The 22,613-nt window shown below is 25.0% G+C and overlaps 4 protein-coding genes across 4 annotated transcripts; 2 read left to right on the forward strand and 2 right to left on the reverse strand.

The window, feature by feature from the left end:
* Positions 1 to 861: 861 nt before the first annotated feature.
* On the reverse strand, positions 862 to 4,243 carry LOC126910348 (pleckstrin homology domain-containing family G member 1-like). Its single transcript, XM_050692842.1, has 8 exons — positions 4,113 to 4,243; positions 2,564 to 2,658; positions 2,229 to 2,345; positions 1,935 to 2,085; positions 1,660 to 1,833; positions 1,379 to 1,534; positions 1,208 to 1,303; positions 862 to 1,130 (listed from the first exon to the last, which is right to left on the reverse strand). The coding sequence occupies exons 1-8, from the start codon at positions 4,203 to 4,205 to the stop codon at positions 993 to 995; spliced, it is 1,020 nt and encodes a 339-aa protein (XP_050548799.1). The 5' UTR covers positions 4,206 to 4,243; the 3' UTR covers positions 862 to 992.
* Positions 4,244 to 5,912: 1,669 nt separating this feature from the next.
* Positions 5,913 to 8,664, forward strand: LOC126893888 (putative ATPase N2B). Its single transcript, XM_050664427.1, has 7 exons — positions 5,913 to 6,448; positions 6,564 to 6,725; positions 6,809 to 7,050; positions 7,657 to 7,825; positions 7,880 to 8,020; positions 8,094 to 8,213; positions 8,440 to 8,664. Exons 1-7 carry the CDS (start codon positions 6,143 to 6,145, stop codon positions 8,560 to 8,562), a joined length of 1,263 nt encoding a protein of 420 aa, XP_050520384.1. The 5' UTR covers positions 5,913 to 6,142; the 3' UTR covers positions 8,563 to 8,664.
* Positions 8,665 to 10,713: 2,049 nt separating this feature from the next.
* On the forward strand, positions 10,714 to 12,422 carry LOC126893889 (bromodomain-containing protein DDB_G0270170-like). Its single transcript, XM_050664428.1, has 3 exons — positions 10,714 to 10,991; positions 11,185 to 11,300; positions 11,450 to 12,422. The coding sequence occupies exons 1-3, from the start codon at positions 10,714 to 10,716 to the stop codon at positions 12,238 to 12,240; spliced, it is 1,185 nt and encodes a 394-aa protein (XP_050520385.1). The 3' UTR covers positions 12,241 to 12,422.
* A 4,026-nt stretch (positions 12,423 to 16,448) lies between these two features.
* LOC126894178 (protein LSM12 homolog A-like) lies at positions 16,449 to 19,489 on the reverse strand. The gene is made up of 5 exons (XM_050664991.1): positions 19,111 to 19,489; positions 18,710 to 18,843; positions 18,527 to 18,636; positions 18,329 to 18,464; positions 16,449 to 16,735 (listed from the first exon to the last, which is right to left on the reverse strand). Exons 1-5 carry the CDS (start codon positions 19,259 to 19,261, stop codon positions 16,637 to 16,639), a joined length of 630 nt encoding a protein of 209 aa, XP_050520948.1. The 5' UTR covers positions 19,262 to 19,489; the 3' UTR covers positions 16,449 to 16,636.
* Positions 19,490 to 22,613: the final 3,124 nt, after the last annotated feature.

The raw sequence follows: 22,613 nt of genomic DNA on the forward strand, positions 1-22,613 counted from the left end.
CACTACCATTTCGCACAATGTTACCATCATTTGAAACGCACACACGTAAAACTATATTAACTTGGTGGCACTTCTCGATATATTTGTTGAACGCTTAATAACAATAATAAGAAAATAATGTTGCAATCATATTACTAATTTAAAAGTACTAATTTAAATGACATCGATAGCTCTTACATCTGATGGTGACGATAATTGCAAAACTTATATATTTTTAAAAAATCTTGTTCACATTTATCTGATATCTACATTATGTAGATAAGGTAAAACATTTCTGATTAATTAAAACAAATATTTTCGATTTATAACAATTTAAATCTGTACACTTAATTAAAATGATATCAGCTTTATTAAATATATTTTTAACTAATTTAGTTCAACGATTAAGCATAAGATAATAATCTGTCACGATATAATACACACCTACTATAATATAACATGAACCACAACTTTAAGGCTTGATTTCTTATACTGGTTTATTTTGAAACAAGTATATTCATGCAATTTGATCTAGTTTTTATTAGTACGATTAATTTATTATCCATACTTAATTAAGTATGGACAGTTTTCCTTGGTCAGTAATATTTTTAATACTGATTTATTTATTTATTATATCAGTTTACTTAAATAAACCGAGATAATAAGAGTATTAGTTTTTAATTATTTATTTATAGAAAATTTTTTCCTTGGATATTTTTAATAGGATATTGATTTTATTTTACCGCGGATATTTTGGCCAGATAAACATCAAAATAATTTAAAATTTTATAAATAAATAATTTTAAGAAAATAATAAAAAAAAAATTATCAAGAGTACAAAATTTTTATTGAAATTTTGAATTTTAGATTTATACATGTTATTTTATATTGAAGAGGTAAAACAAAACATTTATAATTTGTTAAAATGTCTGATTAATTATCAATGGTTGTATTCATACCATTAAGTCAAAATAATATTTAAAAATCTGTTAAGATTAAAAAAATAAATAAATTTAAAGTATATCTTTTGGTAAATAAAACCGCTCAGCTATTAATTCAGCTAGTCCTGTGATTTTTTTAAACTTTGTTGTGTCCATTTTCATTTCGTTCATTGTTTTAATCCAAAATGTTTTGTCTTTCATCGTATTTGCCTGTAAAAAGTTGATATTGATAGTGTCTTGATTAATTTTATTAAGTATATCTTCTACTAGAGAATAATAATTATTACTTTTAACTTATAAAAATACTTAGGTTCATCTTTAGAAAAAACGCCAAAACTTAAAGGATCTTCTTTAAGATTTTCAAAAAGTATCATATTGTTACTCTGAAAGTTAATAATAATACAGTAAAAATATAGTTACATATTAATTTTGTTTCTGTAGGCTTAAAAAATGTTTACCGAAATATGAGCTTTGTATTCCAACACACTACACTTTTGTTCTTTGGCAATCAATAACACATTGTTTAATAAAATCACACGAAGTTTTTTTTTCGTTCCTGCATCTGTCAAATCGCCTTCAGCGTGTAGTTCGAAACAATTGTTCGGTATTTCGACCTATGAAACACAAAGAGTTTAATTTAACCAATGTATGTACACAATAATCATTATAGCTAATAATAACTATAAAATAATATTTAATATGCTATGATCATGTTCCGAAAAGACGGTATAGCTGTTACATTTGTTCTTTCCTTCCATTGTTTCATCAGTTGTTGCATCTTTTTAATACGATCTCCTTTTTCAAATTTATGTCTAGTTTCGTCGATAATTTTGGCTAGAAGAGTCATTTTATAATGAGCTCTACATACTAACACATAATCGGGTGATTTTTTTGCCGTATACATTACTAATTTCTATAAAAATAAAATCCCAAGCATAAGTATCAAATAGACATTTCATGAACTATCTAAATCGATAAACACATGAATAACTAATTTCAAAATTTTCAATTTACTTCTAATAAAAGGTGATATCTCAACATCCTTTGAATAGGAAAAACAAGGTATGCGCCAAGTGGTAATCGATGACCCAATTCCTTTTGTCTTTGTTGTATCATAGTAGAAGTGTTATGATTTCGCATTAGTTCCGATAAAAATGAATCTGATCTAAATAAAATATGGTTACACAAGACACGATTACTGTAGATTTGTATTATTATATAATGAGTAGCTTCAAAATGAAATTTTTCTTGAATGAGTGTATTGTTTTTTAAAAACTGATCGTGCTAATAGTCTGACAGATTACTTGCCTGTGGAAATTAACACAGTAAGTTGAATATATGATAAATTTCACATGATTGTTTAAGAAGCATCGAGCTACTTGTGTTCCATTATTTTCACAGGATTCTAATTCTTTTAAAAATAATCTACCATAAAATAATTTTAAAGATTATAGAAAAAACATTCAAATATGAATAAATAAACAAATAAAAATATTAGATAATTAAAATATTAAATTATTAAATTATTATTATAGCGATAGAAAAGTATGATATAATAAATTTCGTTAGGGTCGTATACATTAACTTTTAGCCGTGCTACATAAGATATTAAATAATATTTGAATTTATCAAATCAATATTACTTTGAGAATTCATAAATTTCTGATATGTTACCAAATAACTGATTACATTGATACTTAGTCAAAAAATTTCTATTCTTCCAATATGCTAAATAATCCTGTAAAAATGATTTATTAAGTTAACATATTGTATCACTAAATAACATTGATGTATGCAATCATTTCTTTCCAAGAGTATGCTAACTAAAGAAAATTTTACTTTTTTTAGTGATTTCATTAAAAATTTATCTTATTTAAATTAAAAAGTAATATACTGAGTATTTAAAAACATTTACTAACAATGCATTATTTATTATAACTATTCATTCGTAATATTTCCATTAATTTTTTTATATACATAAAAAACATTATTCAAATATTATTTGCACTCATTAACGTTCAGGACGGTATTAAAAATATCTTCTGTCATTAGTGCTGTGTTACCGTCATAAAAACCCTAGGGAATTCACTATCTAATATTTTTTTAAACAAAATACATCAAATGCAAAAACAAGTGTATTCATTTTTTTTTTTGCACCCTTGAGCACTTTTCTTCATTACTGCCTTAATACGGCCCAATTTGTGACCTTAATGAAAAAAACATTTAGTAAACCATTTTGCTACATTATTTTACGAATTGGTAGTACATGAATTATTATGTCAGCTTATTTACTTTGAACCATTTTTAATACTAAATTAATTAAAAACTTATTTTTTTTTATTAATGTAATTTGGTAATAAGTAAAAAGTATTAAATATAAACTAATAGCATAGTTACTCATTTGTATTATTAAACTCAATGATTCAATTTTATTTAGTATTATGAAGACTTAACAAATACTAAACAAATTAAAATTTATAATTATTTCAAGGTAATCGATAAAAAAAATTATCATTAGTTAATTATCGTCTAATTAGTTTATAAGTATTCAATATTTAATTCTATAAAAACAAGCTTAAAAAATTTGTTAATATACATATTATATCCTTATTTTCTTTACTTAGAAAATTTATCCTTTTTTTTTCATGAAAAATAAAATTTATTTTTACATTATACAAAATGAGAAATCAAAATTTAATTTTGATCTTCTTAAAATGAATTGTTTGGTTCATGTCCTCCTGATTATAGATCTTTGAAAAGAAACGCCAAAAATCAAAGTTAATTACTCAAAAAAAAACTGAAATTTATCATTTAGAAATTTCTTTCCTACTTAATTTATTTTTAAATTCGTTAATTTTTAAATTATAATAAAAAAATCTTTAAATGTATTCAGGGCTATTTGATAGTAAAATTAATAGCAGATAAATTTGAAATATAATTATAACGTTACCTCAGATAAAATAATTAGCAATAAACATATTTAAAATTATTTAAAAAAAATTGTCTTTATTGAAATATGACTGACATTTTTAGTTTTTATTTTAAATACCTAATCTATAATTCCCCACTCGAATTTGTTCAGTTAAGTACATTATCTTTTCAAAGTAATAAACATTATATAACAAAAAACATGACCAATATGTTTTGTATATCAATTGAAAATACGTTAAATGTGAAGAAAAAAAAACTTACATCAATTAATTCTCTTAGATGACGGACATACGATCTTTCAGTTTCTAATAATTCTATAATAACTAGATCTCTTTTATAATCACTCATATTCATAAAAACAAATTTTTATACTTTAAACACGATATCATAAGAAACTGGTATGCTAACTAGACGACGTACAGCAATAATTATGCAAGCTTAAGGTAATTAAAATATACTGTTTGTGATAAAACAAAATTGTTTATAGTTCTCATCCAATGTAATAATATAACATACACTAAGTATTAATTTCCTATTGGCATAAATTACCTTCTGTTAACTTCTATATTTATTTAATTTATGAATAATAAATTATTTGCATTGTAGTATTAACTTAAACAACTAAATTAATTCAATGACTTCCTATTAATTATCTTAATACCTTTATTTAACATAAAAGAAAATTAAAAAATAGATATTTTTATTAATGATTAAGAAACATCCTCTTTTAGGGGAGGCCATTATGGCCCTTAATGGGTTTACAAATACGAAAAACAAGAAATTATTTGGCTATAAAATAAGGATTTTAACAGTTAAAAGTACTTATCAGGAATAAATAAAAGATTTATTTATAATATTAGATATTATTAAAAGTACATGTTTTAGATTTGGTAAATAATATTTTCAAATATTCCAATTTCATATCTATATATTTATTATTTTAACAAATTTTTAAGATTTTAGAATAAGAAGGGAAAAAGTGAATAGTATAAGTTTAACGTACCTAAATAACAATAAATAGACACTAGAAGTGTCACACATTTGTTACACTGTATTTCTTAATTAAACTGAAAATACATTTTTAAGGAGCATATCTTAGGAATAAATGTTCATCAATTAAAGATAAAAAACCTTTAAATTACTTTAGTGCCCCTTTTGTGATGGTGGCATACATAAAGTCTTCCATAGATCATGGACGTGCGCACAAAGACCACAAAGGATCTTTTTGCTGCCTCCTACGGGTCTGGTTATATTAAAAGGGCCAGTAAACGTTGATGCTACCTTAAAACATCTCCTAAAAATATTAAACTAAAAAGTGGTTTTAAAAGATTGGATTTAAAAAAATTAACTTTAGCATAACTTTCATAGACTTAATTACTTATCCATGTTATAGCATCCCATCATAATAAATAAGCTTACTATTTATTATACTTACAAAGGGGAAGGAGTATTAAAGAGAGTAGTTAAATAGAGTATTTGCTTACTCCTGAAATATTTAGGGTTGCTTAACTAAGGCTATACGAGTCTTAAATTTAATTTTTGTAAAGTGGACCGTTAAAGTTTTTTGCTGCCCCAGATCCATAAGTCTGCTCATGCCAATGGCATAGACATAATATCAATAATTATTTATAAAATATATATGTTTATAATATGTCTGGAATAGAGTGTCATCGTTTCAGTGCGGTAGGGCGAGTAGTCCCTTATCCATATTTTTTAGTGACCCGCAAATGTTGATATATAGAGTGGCCAAAATTTCTACCACTCTAAGAAAAATGATAAATAATTTCTGTATGGAATGCCTCATTCACTTCATCTTCACTATCGCTCAACCAAAATAAAAGTCATATTAAATAATATTAGGCAGATGAAAATCTTTTTACAAGTACAAAAAGACAATATTTTACTAGACTACTTTCTCACAAAACCTTCAAAATTTACTTACAATAGTTAAAATCTCCTTGAAAAATATTTTCATCACTGTTATCTCTGTAGATGTTATCTTTAAAAATCATATTGTGATAATGATAGACAAATTTATTATACAATTCCAAAGGAATTTATATTTAAACGATAGTTATATCAATGTATTTTGTAATTTTTTAATATTCAGAAAACTCACGTCGTGTTGTCAAATTATTAAATTATTGTGATACTAGATCAATACTTTACTTAAATCGTACAGTAAAATGTTTATTGTATACAAAATTTTATATATAAACGAATAATAAAAATATTGCCTGTGACCTATATGGGTATTATTTGAATGAAATATTTCTATAAACTCTTTCAATATGAAAATATTTCGAAATACTCATATAAAGTTTGTGCACACTAGTATATATTTGCAGAAAAAACCTTCTGTATTGTACGATCAACGAGTAAAAAATGGTGAACTTATAGATGATAATCATCAAAGACAAATAATACAAAATTTAGATGATGTGTTTATATCACTGGAAGACTATTCTCCTCCATCAAATAATATACTTTCAACATTTTTTGGTAAACTTAAAATTCCTCCAAATGGCCTTTACATGCATGGAACAGTTGGCTGTGGAAAAACTATGTTAATGGATCTATTTTTTCACTGTTGTTCTGTAAGTGTTACTTTATTATATTAGAATTGCATACATGTACTTTTTTATTAGTTATTTAAGTGATTCATTGATCAACATTCCTCTTTTTTTTTATAATACATATTTCAATTTACAGATGAAAAAAAAACGAAGGGTACATTTTGATGAATTTATGTTAGATATTCATGACAGAATACATAAATTACGATTAAGCAGTAAAGGAAACTTTGACTCTATACCTATGGTAGCGGATACAATTGCAGATCAGTCTTGGTTAATTTGCTTTGATGAATTTCAGGTATTTACAATAATTTTTTATTAATGTAGAAGTCACTCTTTTGTGTCCAACATTTTATTTGTAGGACTATCGTGTATTATCAGGTGACTGATATAGCAAATGCAATGATTTTAAAACGGCTATTTACTGAACTGTTCAATAGAGGCATTATTATGATAGCAACTAGTAATCGAAAACCAGATGATTTATATAAGAATGGATTACAAAGGTTTTTATTCCTGCCATTTATACCAGTATTAAAACAACACTGTATGGTTGTGAATCTAGATTCAGGTATTGACTACAGAGTTTTAAGAGCTAAAAACGGAACTAAAAGCTATTTTGTGTAAGTATAAAGAGTGAAAATTTATGAAAGGATTGGATAAAATATATAAAACATATAGAGCAATTGTTATGATAAAAAAAAATTACAATTTCCATATACTGGCTCCAAAATAATGTATATTTCTTGGTTTAAATTGATATGTTACATTTTTATTCAAACTGAGAGATATAAATTAGTATCTATTTAATGCAGGAAGTTTCTTAATTAGATTTATCTATGAAAGATTGGCAATTTTTTTCAATGTTTATGAGGACTATGATTCATTTTAATAGATTATACTCACAAATTAAATAGGTCATACTATAATTACAACTAAAAACACTGCTATTAATTGACCTGCTTAAGTTGTGTCACTCATTTTAGTTATTTAAATTTTCATTCAAAAGTTCTGTCTTTAAAATACGTAATAAGAAAATAATTAGTTTATAATTGTATAGTTCATTTACATTTTTTTCATTTAAATCTCCTGATTATAATTTTCTTAGTAAACTAGGAGTGTATTCATTAAAAAAAGTTAAAAATTTAATATCGTCTATAGTAATAATTGTTATTAAAAGAAAAAAAATTACCCTATGAATTTCAAGATTTATTTTATTTTTTATTTAGAAAAAATGTTGACAAAAAAGAAGATTTTGAAAATGCTGTTAAAAGGTTGACAAACAATGAAAATGATACAGTAAGACCTAGAACATTTGTTATTATGCAAAGAAACTTAACTTTTCAAAAAGTTTGTGGACAAGTTTTAAATGCAACGTTTGAAGAATTATGTGATCGTGTAAGATTAATAATTAAACAATTATTGAATTAAATAATAATTTGAAAAAAATAGCCATTAGGTGCTGTTGATTATTTATATTTATCACAAATGTTTCATACAATTGCAATAAGAGATATTCCTCAATTAGATCTTGATTCACTTTCACCAATGCGACGATTTATAACACTCATTGATACACTCTATGATAATAAAGTAATTTGAAAGATTGTCTACTTAAATTTTCTAAAACTTATCTTTAAAAATAATTATATATTTTTTATTTTAGGTTTGTATACTTTTGTATGCTGATAAACCAATTAATAAATTATTTGTAGCTAAAAAATCAGGGGGTCTCGGAGATGATCAAAAAGTACTAATGGATGACTTAAATTTGGATTCAGAATCAGTAATTATAATAATTATAAAAAACTTATTTATTAATTTTGAAAAATTTTACAATTTATAAGATTAGATTATTTCAACATATTATTACATTTAAAATAATTTTGAATTAAATAATTTAACTAATGTGTCATATTGTTACGAATAATTAGTGAACATTTTCTTATTTAAATATTTACAAAGTCCTTTTACTCTTTAAGGTAAATATAAATTAATTTTTATTATTTCAGGCTGATACTAAGGCAAATGTTTTCACTGGTGATGAAGAAATATTTGCATTTGATAGAACTATATCACGAATCACAGAAATGCAATCCAATGAATACTGGCAAAATTGTCGCTCAAAAGTTTAATATTATTTTCTATTAGGTTATCTAAAGTTACCCTATTTGGTTTCTCATGAAATCGTAGTTAAAATTTAGTTTATAATTGGTTTTTTTCATAGTATTATTTTTGAGCAATTTAATTAATGAGATGTTATGGTCTAGCATAAATTTTAGTTAATGAAAAACCAGTAAATTTTCAAAATAATTTTTTTTTGTTATTGTTAAATAAAATATTGTTAAATACAATCTGTATATTTTAAATATAATTAATATTATTAAAATGATTAATACACATCAATAGTTAAATTTTAGAACAACTCTTGTAACTGAAAAACCTTGAATAGTTAAAGCGTTAGTTTTTTGAGTTCTATAAAATAAATATTAACACTTGCAGTCAACTTGCAATGACTAAAACAATGAATTCAATATGCTTTTTATTGCAGGATCATCATTTCATGAGAAACTAATTGATGTGAATTAATTATTAGACATGGTACCACGTTTCCCTAAGCCGCACATCACGTTATTAACCTTTTTTTTTTCTTCAATACGGTCAACATAGTATTGGCCACCCTGAAACTGCCATGAGGTATTGCTTCAGGGCTCACGTTAGTAACCTATATGAAAGTTTACCTGAATCTGAATCATAAATGTATGGTGGCCTAGTGGTAAGGTTTGTCAGTATGGTGCCTTCAACCGTGGATTCTAATCCCATACCTTGCCTCTTTTTTACATAGTATTTCTAGTACACTTTCTCTAATTGACAGTCAATCACTAGCAGCCGTGTTAATTATAATCAATCACCAGATATATTATTCCTGTTGATAACAATAATTAGTAATTTAGAGATATTTGAATCAAACAATATTTTTCTTACCAAAAATTAAAAATAAATAATAAAAAAAATAATTTTTACGAAAAAAATTTTTTTGAAACTAAATCTAATTTGATTACATAAAAAAATAGGTTTACCATTTGAAAATTGAAAGTTGATATTGATTTAAAGCATAAGTGATGATCATAAAAATGTAATTTTACTCTTTGCGCAGCCCAAGATAGAAACATAATATTTCATATAGAAAAAAAAAAGATAACTTATATTTTCAGAGATAATTTGTAAGCCATAGTTATTCTATTTCGCTGGATATATTAGGTTGGTCCTTAAAATACAAATTTTCAAAATTCTATTTTACCAAAAAATTATTCTACTACATGTAAAAATAATCTGTAAAATTTGGTCCCGATAGATTAACATTACCACGAGCCACAAGAGGGTTGAAAATTTGATCAAAAAATAGTTTTTCAGTTATTGTGCTTTATCTCAAAATTTATGATCTTTACGTAAAAGTATATAAGAAAGAAATTATACATGTAATTATTTTACATAAAAAAGGTTATTAGCAAAAATCACATAAGTCATATATTTACACCCTAAAAGTCAAAAGTTCTATATATATTATGTTAACTAATAAAATTCATAAATTTCGGTAATTTAAAAATATACAATTCAAGATATAAATAAAATTTTCATAAAAAAGTTTTTGTAATATTTAATTAATATAAAAAGTTTATTGAAACTTTTAACAAAACATTATGTCAAATACTAAAAATAGGTATAAAGGAAATGATTAATTAAAGGAAAAAATTAAAACAAATCATGATTAAATTTAAAAATAAAATATAACTTTTATAATTTATCAAAATTAAGATGAAATTTAAGATTAAGTAGAGTGAAAAAATTTTTGACACATACAATTTATGGTCGTATTCAAATAAAAGTTTTGAAAACGAGCATATGAATTAACTTACGTAAATTATATTATAATTTTTTTTATTAATGCAATTGTAAGTACTATTAATACATATCTCCTAAATTCATATAAGAAATTTTAATTTCAGTTAAACATATTATATTTATGTGTAATTCAACCATATATATAGAAAGTGTAAAAAAAATTATTTTATATTATTATTGGTTACAATTTTTTTACATGGTTACCACATTGTTTATTTTGAGAAGTTGTTTTCTACTCGATAAATATATTTAGTTGTCACTTTTGCATTTGACACTTTGGCGAATGTTTGTTAAATTTAATTTAATAAGTTTTCTATAATAATAAAAGCAAATTGATTTCTTAAACATAGTTTTATTAAAAATAGTGTGTACACACAAAAAATATGTCACGCTACAGTTCATCTTTATCAAGTAACAGCTCATCATCGTCATGTAGCGATGATTCTTCTGACGAAAGTTCTTCTTCAACTGGAAGCTCATCGTCGTCTAGGTGTAGTTCATCTTTGTCAAGTGTTAGCTCATCGTCGTCTAATAGTAGTTCATCGTCGTCCAGTAGCGATGATTCATCGAACGAAAGTTCGTCTTACTATGGAAGATGTACGAAAAAAATTAATTTAAAACGCAAATATAATGATTATTTGGATGAACCTAATAAAAAAATGTAATTTATTTATTATTATAAAAATTAAATTAGTATATTCAATTTATATTTAAGATATTAATTTTCTAAAAATGTCATTTTTAAATGGTAACGCAAAGAAACATGAACGTTTTAATATTTTCTTAGGAATCGGCAAGATAAAAAATTAATACATTCTCGACAAATTTTAAACTAACTATAAACTATTTTTAAGGTGTTGTGAGTTACCGTGTGCTGTTGGCGATGATTGGTCATTTAAAGGTTATCCGTGGCTGTTAGATCCTGAACGTGAGACTAATTTTAAATGGAGTAATAACAAATCGATGATTGGTATGTAAAAGTTTATTGAAGTTTAGTTATATTTAAACCCACTTGATTATATAATTATAATGTAGTCGTATAATTATAAAATCGTATTTATAATGTCTGTAATAAGTATAATTATTATTTCAAAAAAAATTATTTATAAATTATTTTAGATTTGCCTGTCGAAAACAAAATAACGGTCACTAGAGGAACAGATGTTGGTATTAAAATGGAAAAGGATTTTCTAGCAGGCGATTTCGCTACTAACGTAGAACCAATTATAAGCAACTCTATTGAATGTCAACATGCCAATTCGCATAATAGCGAGGAGGATAACAGTTATTCTGAAAATGTTGATTTAACCAGTACCTCACAACACAATGTTTCCAAACCGGAGTATAACACTTTTTTAAAAAATGTTGTTAAAAATAATACAAATGACCTCGATGAAGAATCAGTTATGAACGAAGATATACATGTCGACCCTAAAAATATTCAACTGGATATGAATGTTGATATTAATAATAATTGCTCGGAGCCCAGCACTTCGAATAATGAAAAGTATTCAAATACTAGTCGTTGTGTCAAATGTAAAATATTTACTCCATGGGGAGAAGATTGGTTTTATACGACCCATACTGATATGTATACAGGTCCTAGGTATATAACTTTGATGAACCCTTTGAACGAATTTCCCGTTAGTTATGTGGAAACTATTGATCTCATAGATTCAGACGACGATGAGCAACCTTTTATGAACGGGAGTACTGCACGTGGAACAGAAGTGCAGCCAATGAACGCACTTGCTCACACAAATTTTCATGATAATAATTGTGATGGAGGTCAACCTTTCATAGTTGATCATTATGAAAAAATCGCCATAAGTACTACAGAAGGTATCAGTTTTGTATACGACTGGATTCCAGAAATGCGTGAAGTAATTTTTAAGAATGACAGCATATAAAACTAAATGTATTAACTTATATTAAGTTAGACAAATTGATGATGATATAAATTGCTAACAAGTTTTCATATTGTTCTATTAGTTGAACAACTTTTTATTCTTTTTTTAATTAATCGGAAATTAATTTTTTTACCTTTGATGTACCTATGAAAATTATGTCACTTTATTTATGTTTTGAAAACTATTTTCCGTTTTATACGAATTGATTTTTTTGTTAATGCTAAAATGTTGATAAATAATTAAAAAAAATGTATTTTATTATTATTATTATTTTGTTAAATAAATTTTATATTTTAATAAAAATGTGCATTGATTTATTTCAAAACTAATTTTATTTTTTACTATTCTAGTGATTGTAATGACCATTGATGATTCAATTTTGTAAATAAAATTTATGATTTATATGAATAATAAACAATTTTAAATTGAAATATTTAGTTTACACTTCGGTAATAATATTACTTTGATAATATAGTTGAAAATAAGTTATATTGTTTAATTTTTGGTATTTGATTCAAGAACAAATTATATTTAAATTACATTTGTACTTTTTTTTTTGTTTTATGTACACAATAGTTTATTCATATTAAAGATCATTAAAATATAAATCAAATCTTTTAATCTTCATATATAGGTGTAAGTTGTACAGTGTAAATCTGCATTTGCAGATTGTATTGAGAGTTGAAATAATTAAAAAATATATATATGAGCATAAAAATAATTAATCATTTAGTTTACACTTAAAATTTTATTTATGATATTTTATTCTAATAAAAGTTGTCAAAAACAGACGTGCATTCACATAAATGCCTTAAGTTACGTTAATCTTGCATAAGATAATGTTTATATAATGTAAAGAAATTTCAATTATTGATTCATTGATTTATAAAACCATCTCATTCGTAAAAGTCAGATCCATTTTATATACGTGTTAAAAAAATACAATACAAGAGGGAGTTTTTGAAGTGGCAACCTTGCGCTTAGATTCGAGATAAGTTAATAAGCTTAAGAGTAACATTCATAAAATAAAATGTATTAGTTAAGTACCTGTGATAACGACTGTTTAGTTTTGTCGATTTTCTTTTTCCGATATTCAGAATTTATCATTGTATTAATATTGTAATAGTGAATTTTGTAGTACGAACCGTTACGATTTAACATAGTATTAATGAATGTTTTAACAAGTGTACCAATTGTGTAGGTATTATTACTACTAAATTAAGCACTATATATAAAAAAATTATTCAATGAGTAATGTATGAGTGAGAGCCAGACGATTGTAACGTGAGCGAATCTCATAAAAGGGTTTTTCTTTTGTGACAATTACGTGTTTAAGTATTCTTATGTATTTTAATTTGATTATCTGGTTGTTTACTGAACTACTGTGGGCGGCTGTGTATGAGGTTTATTAAAAATAAGCGCAATTATTAAGACATATGCATTAATTAGAATCATTTTGCAAATGATTGTTTTTAATTAGATTTATAATGAGAGAAGAAAATGAAATATGGTGCACAGATAAAATACCAATAGTTGCCATGTAATAAAAATAATTGAGTAAATAGATAATAATTTTCTATTTAATTGAATTTAATTATTTAATTAATCTTACTATGTAGAGAAATGCCAATTTAATAAACGGGGGTTAATAATTAGTACACTCACAATGTCGTTACATTCTTAGGTCAGAAATCGCATATTAATTTTCGATACGCTATCTAATGAAAATGCTTCGTTGGCCAATACGCTGCATCAGCAAAGTCGCACGGTGTTGAGACCGATATGAATGATGGCCTATAAATAAAAACTTTAATTCGTAAAATGACATCCAGGAAAATCATCTGGGCAAAAGGCACGAATTACCGTCCGTAACAATTCAACAAATAGTTTTTTTTAATTGGACCATTTTCCTTTATACAGGAATGGTTAAAAACGTTAAACAAGCATATAAAAAGTAAAACTTTTTTGAAACCCCACACGCAGTTGATTTTTTAAAAAAATTTTCGTAATTTTTTTTTAGGTGGAAAAAATTCTAAATTCGTTTGATTTTAATCTCATTTAGATCGAATAACTTCAATGAATATCAAACACCCCATCACTGTAGTCTCGCCTTATGAGAAGAAATTAATTATTCTTAATAAAATTATTTTACTATGTGGTTTTTTTTTGTTGTCTTTCATTTTTCTCACTTTTTACTTGAACAATGTTTATCCACGATACATCAAATATTTAATACTAGCACCTAGTTAAAGATATTACCCTCAAAAATTAAAAAAGGAATTCCACATTATCAGTTAAAAAGTTATATAGTCCACAATCTTCATATAGACAATATAAATTATTCATTTTTAATGTTCTTAAAGTATTTATTATCAAATTAGCTTTCATATAATAATAGGTTTTTAACTATAAAATTTAATGTGTAGATTTATTCAACAACAAATTGTATTTTTTTTTTAGTTTCGATGTGATACTAAAAAGATCTCGTGATGATTTGCATTTTTTTTATGTGTCCATAAAAATTCTCAGCTATTACTAAACCAATTTTAATGATCAATATATCAAATGAACGGATTTAATCTAGGTGAACTAATAGTCATAAAATATTAGAAAAATTCCTTAATTTAAGAAATTTAGACTCAAATTATAATAAACTTGGCAAACTTTTCATTCTAATGATGTACAAATAATTAACCTGGATGATAACTTTTAAATCAACTTATTATGTTTAACATCAACATTCCCACAGAGTAATAGATTGATATTTTTTAACTTTATCAGAAAAAATATTCTTTTGACTTAATGGCAGATAATTTATGAGTGAATTCAAAAATAAAAAATTAAAGTATCTTCATATATGCTCCTCTAAATGATGTTTAAGAGGAATCTTCTACAATATTCTAACTGTGAAAAAAGACCACGTTCCAACCTTCTCCCTCTCAAAAAAGTCTACCTATCAAAATAGTGATAATTACATAGTGTCAAGTTTGTTCTTTAGTTCATAAACTTCAATCCTACTTTCATGTACAACAATACTCCTTTATTCATATTACTTAATACTTCATTTTTAAGTAAGACATAAAGTAGATTTTTCCGCAAATTACAATTAATCCTGTGAGAGGATCTCGATCTTCTTTTCCTTTCTTCTAAGTTTTCTCTTTCCTATCTCCCAGGAAATTCCTAAATGAGTATTAAGTCAATACTTGGCCAAGTGTTAATATAACTAAAGGAAAAATTTTGGTTATCAAAATAAAACTGAAGTTGAAACTTGGTCCGTTTTCACAGTTAGGTTTTTGTAAGGATATTTTCTCTTTTTTAGTGGTATAAGTAAGCTAAATACATCATTTTCATGAGCCACTAAAATATCAGAAGTTTAGATTGCCCGCCTTGATACCCTCAAGTTACATTCCTGCTTGTAGCATAATTTATTTGAGGAAATAACATATTTTCATATTTTTCATTTTACTTACACTGTTAAAAATCTACCTTTGTGTCAAATTTCATGTTTCTACACATACAGGAAATGTCTGATAGTAAGTCAGTCAAAAAATATGACAATTGATATACTCCTATTATGAGATGGTATAAATGTATTAAGATTTTTTTTTTAATTAAAAATGATTACAATAACAAAATTTTTCGTAATTAATTTTGCAATAACATATCAAATTAAATGTAGGGGTTTCCATTAAAAAAATTAGTTGATGTTTATCTTTCAAAGGATGAAAAAAAATTGTTTGAATATATATTATTGTAGTTCTTTGAACCTAATATTTTACTTTTAAAATTAAAAAATTTTCAGTAGTTTCTAAGAAAATTAGTATTTTACCAAATTTGGACCACTCTGTATTTATAGTTTTCAATAATAGTGTGGAAATTACAAGCATAGCTAGTGAAAATTTATTTGGTATTTTTTAAAAATTGAAATGACACTAATGCATTTAAGTACCCTGATTTCTTTTTACCAGTAGATTAAGTCCAAGGCTATAACAGACTTGTATTATTAAAAGATTTCCTAATAATTTTATCATCAAATAATAAAATAAATAAATAGTTAAAATAACATGAATGATTTAATTAATTTTATTTAAATTTTTAGAAAAAATATTTTTCTTTTTGGTGAAATCATTCAATTATTCATTCATTACAAAAATATAAAAGAAACAATTTTTTCTATGAAGGGATAAAAAAAATCCAACATTATACAATTTAAATCAATTACTGATTTTTTTTTAATTTATAGATACAAAAAACAAAGTTTATTCAATGAATATTCAAGAATATTGTTGACAATTGGTAATAAACATCTCTACAAAAAAAACTCCCCTCTTTTCTGTTATATTTGACTTAATAAGTTATATTAATTTATTTCAACATATTCACTTAGAATTGTAAATTATTGTGATTGTGAAGCTGTTGCAGTTGGTTTACTCCGATGTGTTGTAGATGTAGAAGATACTTGTTGAATTGCATTATCTTTAAAATGTTTCTCCACCTGTAATAACATTCATTAGACAATTACAAAACATATAATAATAGCATATTAATCAAATAACAGTACCAAATTAATATTAACAAAATAATTAGTTTAATTTTATATACTAACATATTAAAAAAAAAAAAATCAAATTAATTAGTGTAAACTAAAAATTTTCAAAAAAATTCAAGGTTCAAAAAATTAATAAAATGCACAAATGTAAACATTCATTATATCCTTAAGTTATATGTTATATGGAAAAAATTGTTGTCATATTGTTACATCATTATGGATAGTTTTTAATAGGTGATTATGATTATTTAAAAAATCATTATAGTTAATAATAAGAGAGCAAGAGGGAGGGAAAAAGATTTAAAATTGTTAAATGATAAAATATCAAATAAGTCAATCATAATACCCCAAATATACACTGTATCTCCTAGGAAGTTTTAAAGGTGAAGATTTATAGTTATAACACCAGTGTCTTCAGTTAGATTTTTTTTTTATACCTTTTAGTGAAAACTATAATAGTCTAAAATAATGAGGTATCAATAATCAAAACTTAAAAACAAATATTGCAAAAATTAAGTATTTTTGGAGCCAGTATGTATTTATTAAAAACCAAAATCTATCAGATGAAGATAATTAAACAAATCTTTATTTAGATAAGTTTGCATTATGTTGAGGTATGCATTAAATTAAAATAAAATTTTAGTTAATCTTTAAATTAACATATGACTAAACATTATATTAATATATTGAGACATTTTATATTGATTTAGTTTCCCTAACATTCTATTTAAAAATAGGATGTCAAATTAAGTATCATTGAATTTTAATATACACTAAAAATTGAACTAAATTTCTAGAAGTATCTAAAATACATAGCAATATATATCAAAAGTGTTCTAAAAAAAGTTAAATAATTAAAATAAAAATTTAGTTTCAACCCCTATATTAACTAAAAGCAAGGGTCAAATTTAATTTTTTTTTTTTTGTCATTAATGTTTAAATGTATTATAACATTATCTTACAATTGAGATTAACATCATTCAACATTTAAAAGTTATACAATTTTTATGTTTAACATTAAAAGGGTTTGGCACATAATTCACTGCCATATATAGTTTTTAATATGGGCAAATGAATAAATTTTTCTTACATAAATGTTTTTTAAAAAGAATTTATGTATGTTATTCATAATGATTTCTTGTCATAACTATAATATTTCATTAATGTCACATTAAAAATATTCTATCACTTTTTTATATAAATTAAAATAAAATCAACATTAAAACAAAATAAACAAAAAGTTTTAAACTTGAAACACCTGAAACACCATTCAATACCACTAAAGGTTTCTTGTATTTTCAAAAATAACAATTAAAGATAAACTAAATATATAAATATTATGTTTTTCATAAATTTATAAAGTCTCATATATTTTTTAATTAATGGATTAGAATAGGTTTCATTATTCTAATGTATTATACATAGTTTTTTTAGGTAATAAAGTAAATGAGTAACAATTTTATTTTTATTTTACTTTCAGGGGAAAAAAATGTAGTTAAAGAAATCAATAATAACTCTGAATAATTCATAATTGCTTACTATATTTTTTATGTACACTATAGCTTTATCTTCTGGATTGCCTGTACCTTTGACATTTTCAGGCTTATAAGGAGGACTTATTATAACCTGATCATACACAACAATATTCTGTCCCTGCCAAGATACTTCTGGAATCCTACAAAATTAAAATTATAAAATTAACAAATTTATAGAATTAATATTAATAAATATAATTACGTTTTGGTTATAGTCATATACAATTTTTGTGCTTCTGGAGAAACATTAGCTGACATAGCTGATATCTGACGTTTCTTATCTTGTATTTGAGTTTTTATTCTATTATTTATCTATGAAAAAAAAATTATTTACACCGTGTAACGATACAACTTTTTTAAACTTAATTAATGTAAGATTACTTACCCTATTTAAATTTAATGAAGGCAACGGCGGTGGAACAAAATTAGATTCTTTTTTAACTTGCACATCTTTGGCAAATGCGAGGTTTACTATATTAATGTCATTTAATGTAGAATTGTTACTAGTTGATGGACATTCTATAGAAATATATTAAGGAATTTTTTGTATTCTAAATAACCCAATTTAAATAATGATAGTAAATTTGATTCTCTTCATACAAATCGATATTATATGGAGATATTTAATCAATTAAATTAAAAATAACAAATCACTGATTGAAATAAAGGATTGTAAAAATGTACTTATCTTTAATACACAATATAACTGATAACGAAAGATTTAACACGAGGGTTTTCTAATGAACTACTCTTAATTTCTCAGTAATTTTGTAAGTAAAAGGATACTCAAAATCAACATTTTCGTATTTGGTTCAAATCCGAGCACCTCGCCTTCAATCTCCTCGTCGAAGCAGTTAGTACAAACGACAATACTACCGATAGAAAAACACTCATTGACACCGGCCATTTTGTGTTTCCCATAAAAGTTTATCGCCATCTAAAACACAGAATACCGGTTGACGACGACGATGATCGACTGAGGAGTATAACGGAATACGGGTGCGGATCCGACACTCGCACAATCTCCGGTCGACGTCTTTTAATCGAATTTTAATTTTAAACTATGATTATCTAAAAATATAAAATAAACTTTACCTAAGAAAAAAACACCGCACTTACGGTAAAAATGTGCGTATGTGTGAGTGTATATGTAATGATTGTCTCGATCAAGTTTGCAATGGTCATGCGGGCGCATGACACAAGGTTAGTTAGGTGTACTGTATAAATGTTGTAATAGTGATAAGGATACAGTTGTATATTTATGACGTCATGAGTGTATCACAATACATATCGCCAACAACCTGTCTTTCAATAAGTAGGATCAATCACTAAAATTTTCTTATAAGTTTTATTTATATTGTTCTACAATAAAAATTGATATTACTAATCATAAATTTATAAAAGTAAGAAGGTATGACCTACATCATTAAGCAAAATAAACACCGATAATTCGATTATTGGAAGCAAATTAGAATTCTCAAAAATTAATTAATAGTGCTAAATTATCTAAAAATAAAGTTAATATATATTTCAAGCAAGTAATCTAGGAGACTCGAATACAGTGCAGTGAAGATATTCTATTACTTTATATAGTTGCAAAACTATATTAGATATAAAAAAGATTAACCTCATTCAAAATGATTATTGTTTATTTAATAAACTTTTCAAAGCGTCGTTTTTTATAAAGTGAATTTGTACTATTTTCAAAAAAAATATTATGCATGAGAAATTTTAACTTATTAATAATCTACTCTACTACACAAAATTTTGTCAAAAAAATTAATTTGTCTTAAATAAGTAGAATAAAATATTTCAATTTATATAATTTTCTAACATATAATCACAAAAATATTGTATCCTTTAGGGGTTATATTGATAACGTCCATATCACTCAAGCTTAAAAATGGTAATACAAAAAACTTAAAAATTTTTTACGAATCCAAAAAAAATACATTTCAAGACTTAAGTTTGAAAATTATAGTGACTAAAACGTTATAACCTGAATAATAATATTTATTTGGTGTATTTTTTTTTTTTTGATAGTTACATATCACTTTTTAACTGCTGCATCGAAAAAGTTATAAATTAGCGAAAGCAAAGCTACAAGACTAAATATTGGAATCAAAATTGGTGGAGAAATTGTATCAACGATACGATTTGCTGATGACATTGTGATAATAGTAGAGAGTGAAGATAACATACAGCGTGCAGTTGAAGAAATGGATGAAATGCTCAGAACATCAGAAATGAAAATAAATAGTGCAAAAACGAAGACTTAGTCTACGCCAGAGACCCGAAAGTAAAAGCAGATGTATACATATATAGTCAAAAATTGTAGCAAGTAGAGGGAAATAATATACCTAGGGAGCAAAATCACATATGATGGTAAGAGCATCCGCGAGCTAAAACAACGCATGGCATTAGCAAAAACTGCTTTTGGTAAAAATATAAGTTGCTCACTTTAAAAAAGTTATATCTCAGTATCAAGAAGATACTTATAAAAACAGTGTTGTTCCGACATATGGATGTGAACCTTGGGCAATAAATTATACCGAAAAGAAAAAATTAGAAGCCTTCGAGATGTGGTGTTGGAGGCGTATGGAAAAGATAAGTTAGATAGAGCGGAAAACAAGTGATGAAATACATAGAGCTGTGGGAGAAAAACGCACATTTATATATGCAATTAGAGCAAGATGCTTGAAAATGATTAGACATGCCCAGAGACAACCAGAAGAGTTGCATAATATAATATTAGAGGGTATGATAGAAGGAAAGAAAAGTGCTGGACGTCCCCGAAACTCATATATAGAATAAATTAAATGTGATGCAAGAGTCAAAACCTTTAAGGAACTTAAAGAAAAGGCGAGTAACCGGTTAGAATAGAGAATTGTAGTTACAAACCAACCTTCGGGTTGATAAAGAAAAACATATCAAACATTTGCTTTAGCACAACAGATAAATCTAACAGTTATTTATAGACCAATCGTAATAATGCAATACAAGTCTGTTATCAGCAGTTGTAATATGTTTAAAATTGTCGTGCACGAATATAAAAACCATTTATAAATTCTATAATAAAAAAAGTTTACTAAATTTGTAAAATAAGAAACATTGACTAAAGCATAAATAATAATATTAAAAAATTACATTTAAATCTATGGAAATTATAATCTAAAACATAACTTTTTTAAGATCTTGACTTTCACTATGTTATAATAAAATGGCTTTTCCATCATATTCGTTTGTCATATCTATCTTGAAACGTGAATCTGAATACCTGTAGATATTAGGACTCAATTTACATCTTATTAAATTAAAACTTGAGACTCAATTACAATTTGATAAAATTAACTTTTTTTCAGTGGAGATTCAATTAATATTTCCCCGAAATTAATCGAATAAAGAAAAAATTCATACATAAAAGTTATATAGACTTAAAAACAAAATTTTGAACTTAAAATAAAAAATAGGAATCAGCAGCAGAATGGAGGAGTAAAAGTCGTATCTTTTAAAATAAAATTTACAATTTGGAAAATCATATTTTATTATTCAAGAGATAAGCCTGTTTTTAATATAAAGAAGTATAAAATATTTAAATACAATGAAAATATTTAAAAATATCCAATTGAACTTTTATAAACTTCTTATTATTCAGTTCACAACTTATGACAATATACTTAAAACAATATTTTAATATTATTATTAAGAATAATATAATAGAATAAAATAGTTGAGAGTACTAATTTTATTTTCTCACCGCCCTAAAAAATACTTTATATAACAATATACCTATTTTTCTTAATTGGATGGTGCTAATTCATTGTCTTAGGGAAATAAACCATTCTCTAACTTCTTCCTTCTAAATTACGCCTGTAGCCCTGACCCCTTTCACTGGTACAAAATACAAAATCATGGTATCTGGGTTACGTGAAGGCCCGACATTCTCATCATTCTGCGTTTGAAAAATTATATGGCACTTTTTCTTACAATTTAGAAATTTGTAATAAGGCGCATTTAGAAATGTTGTAGTCCTTGTAAGTTATATAAATGTTATTATCATAAAAATTCCTACTCCTGCCAATGTAATCCGGATGAAAGATCTGTAATATAGAATATTTAAGGGAAAAATAGACAATAAAATATAATTATAATCAGGGGTCGGACAGTTCAACATTTAAACGCTTTATAATTTTTATCTCTAACATTATCACGTTAAACAATTTTTTTTATTAACATTTTAACGTTACTAAATTTTTGTATTTAAAATTAAAATTGTTCGGAATATAATT

The sequence above is a fragment of the Daktulosphaira vitifoliae genome, unplaced genomic scaffold, assembly GCF_025091365.1.
Source record: "Daktulosphaira vitifoliae isolate Bord-2020 unplaced genomic scaffold, ASM2509136v1 Scaffold_1, whole genome shotgun sequence".
NCBI classification, from domain to species: Eukaryota; Metazoa; Arthropoda; class Insecta; order Hemiptera; family Phylloxeridae; genus Daktulosphaira; species Daktulosphaira vitifoliae.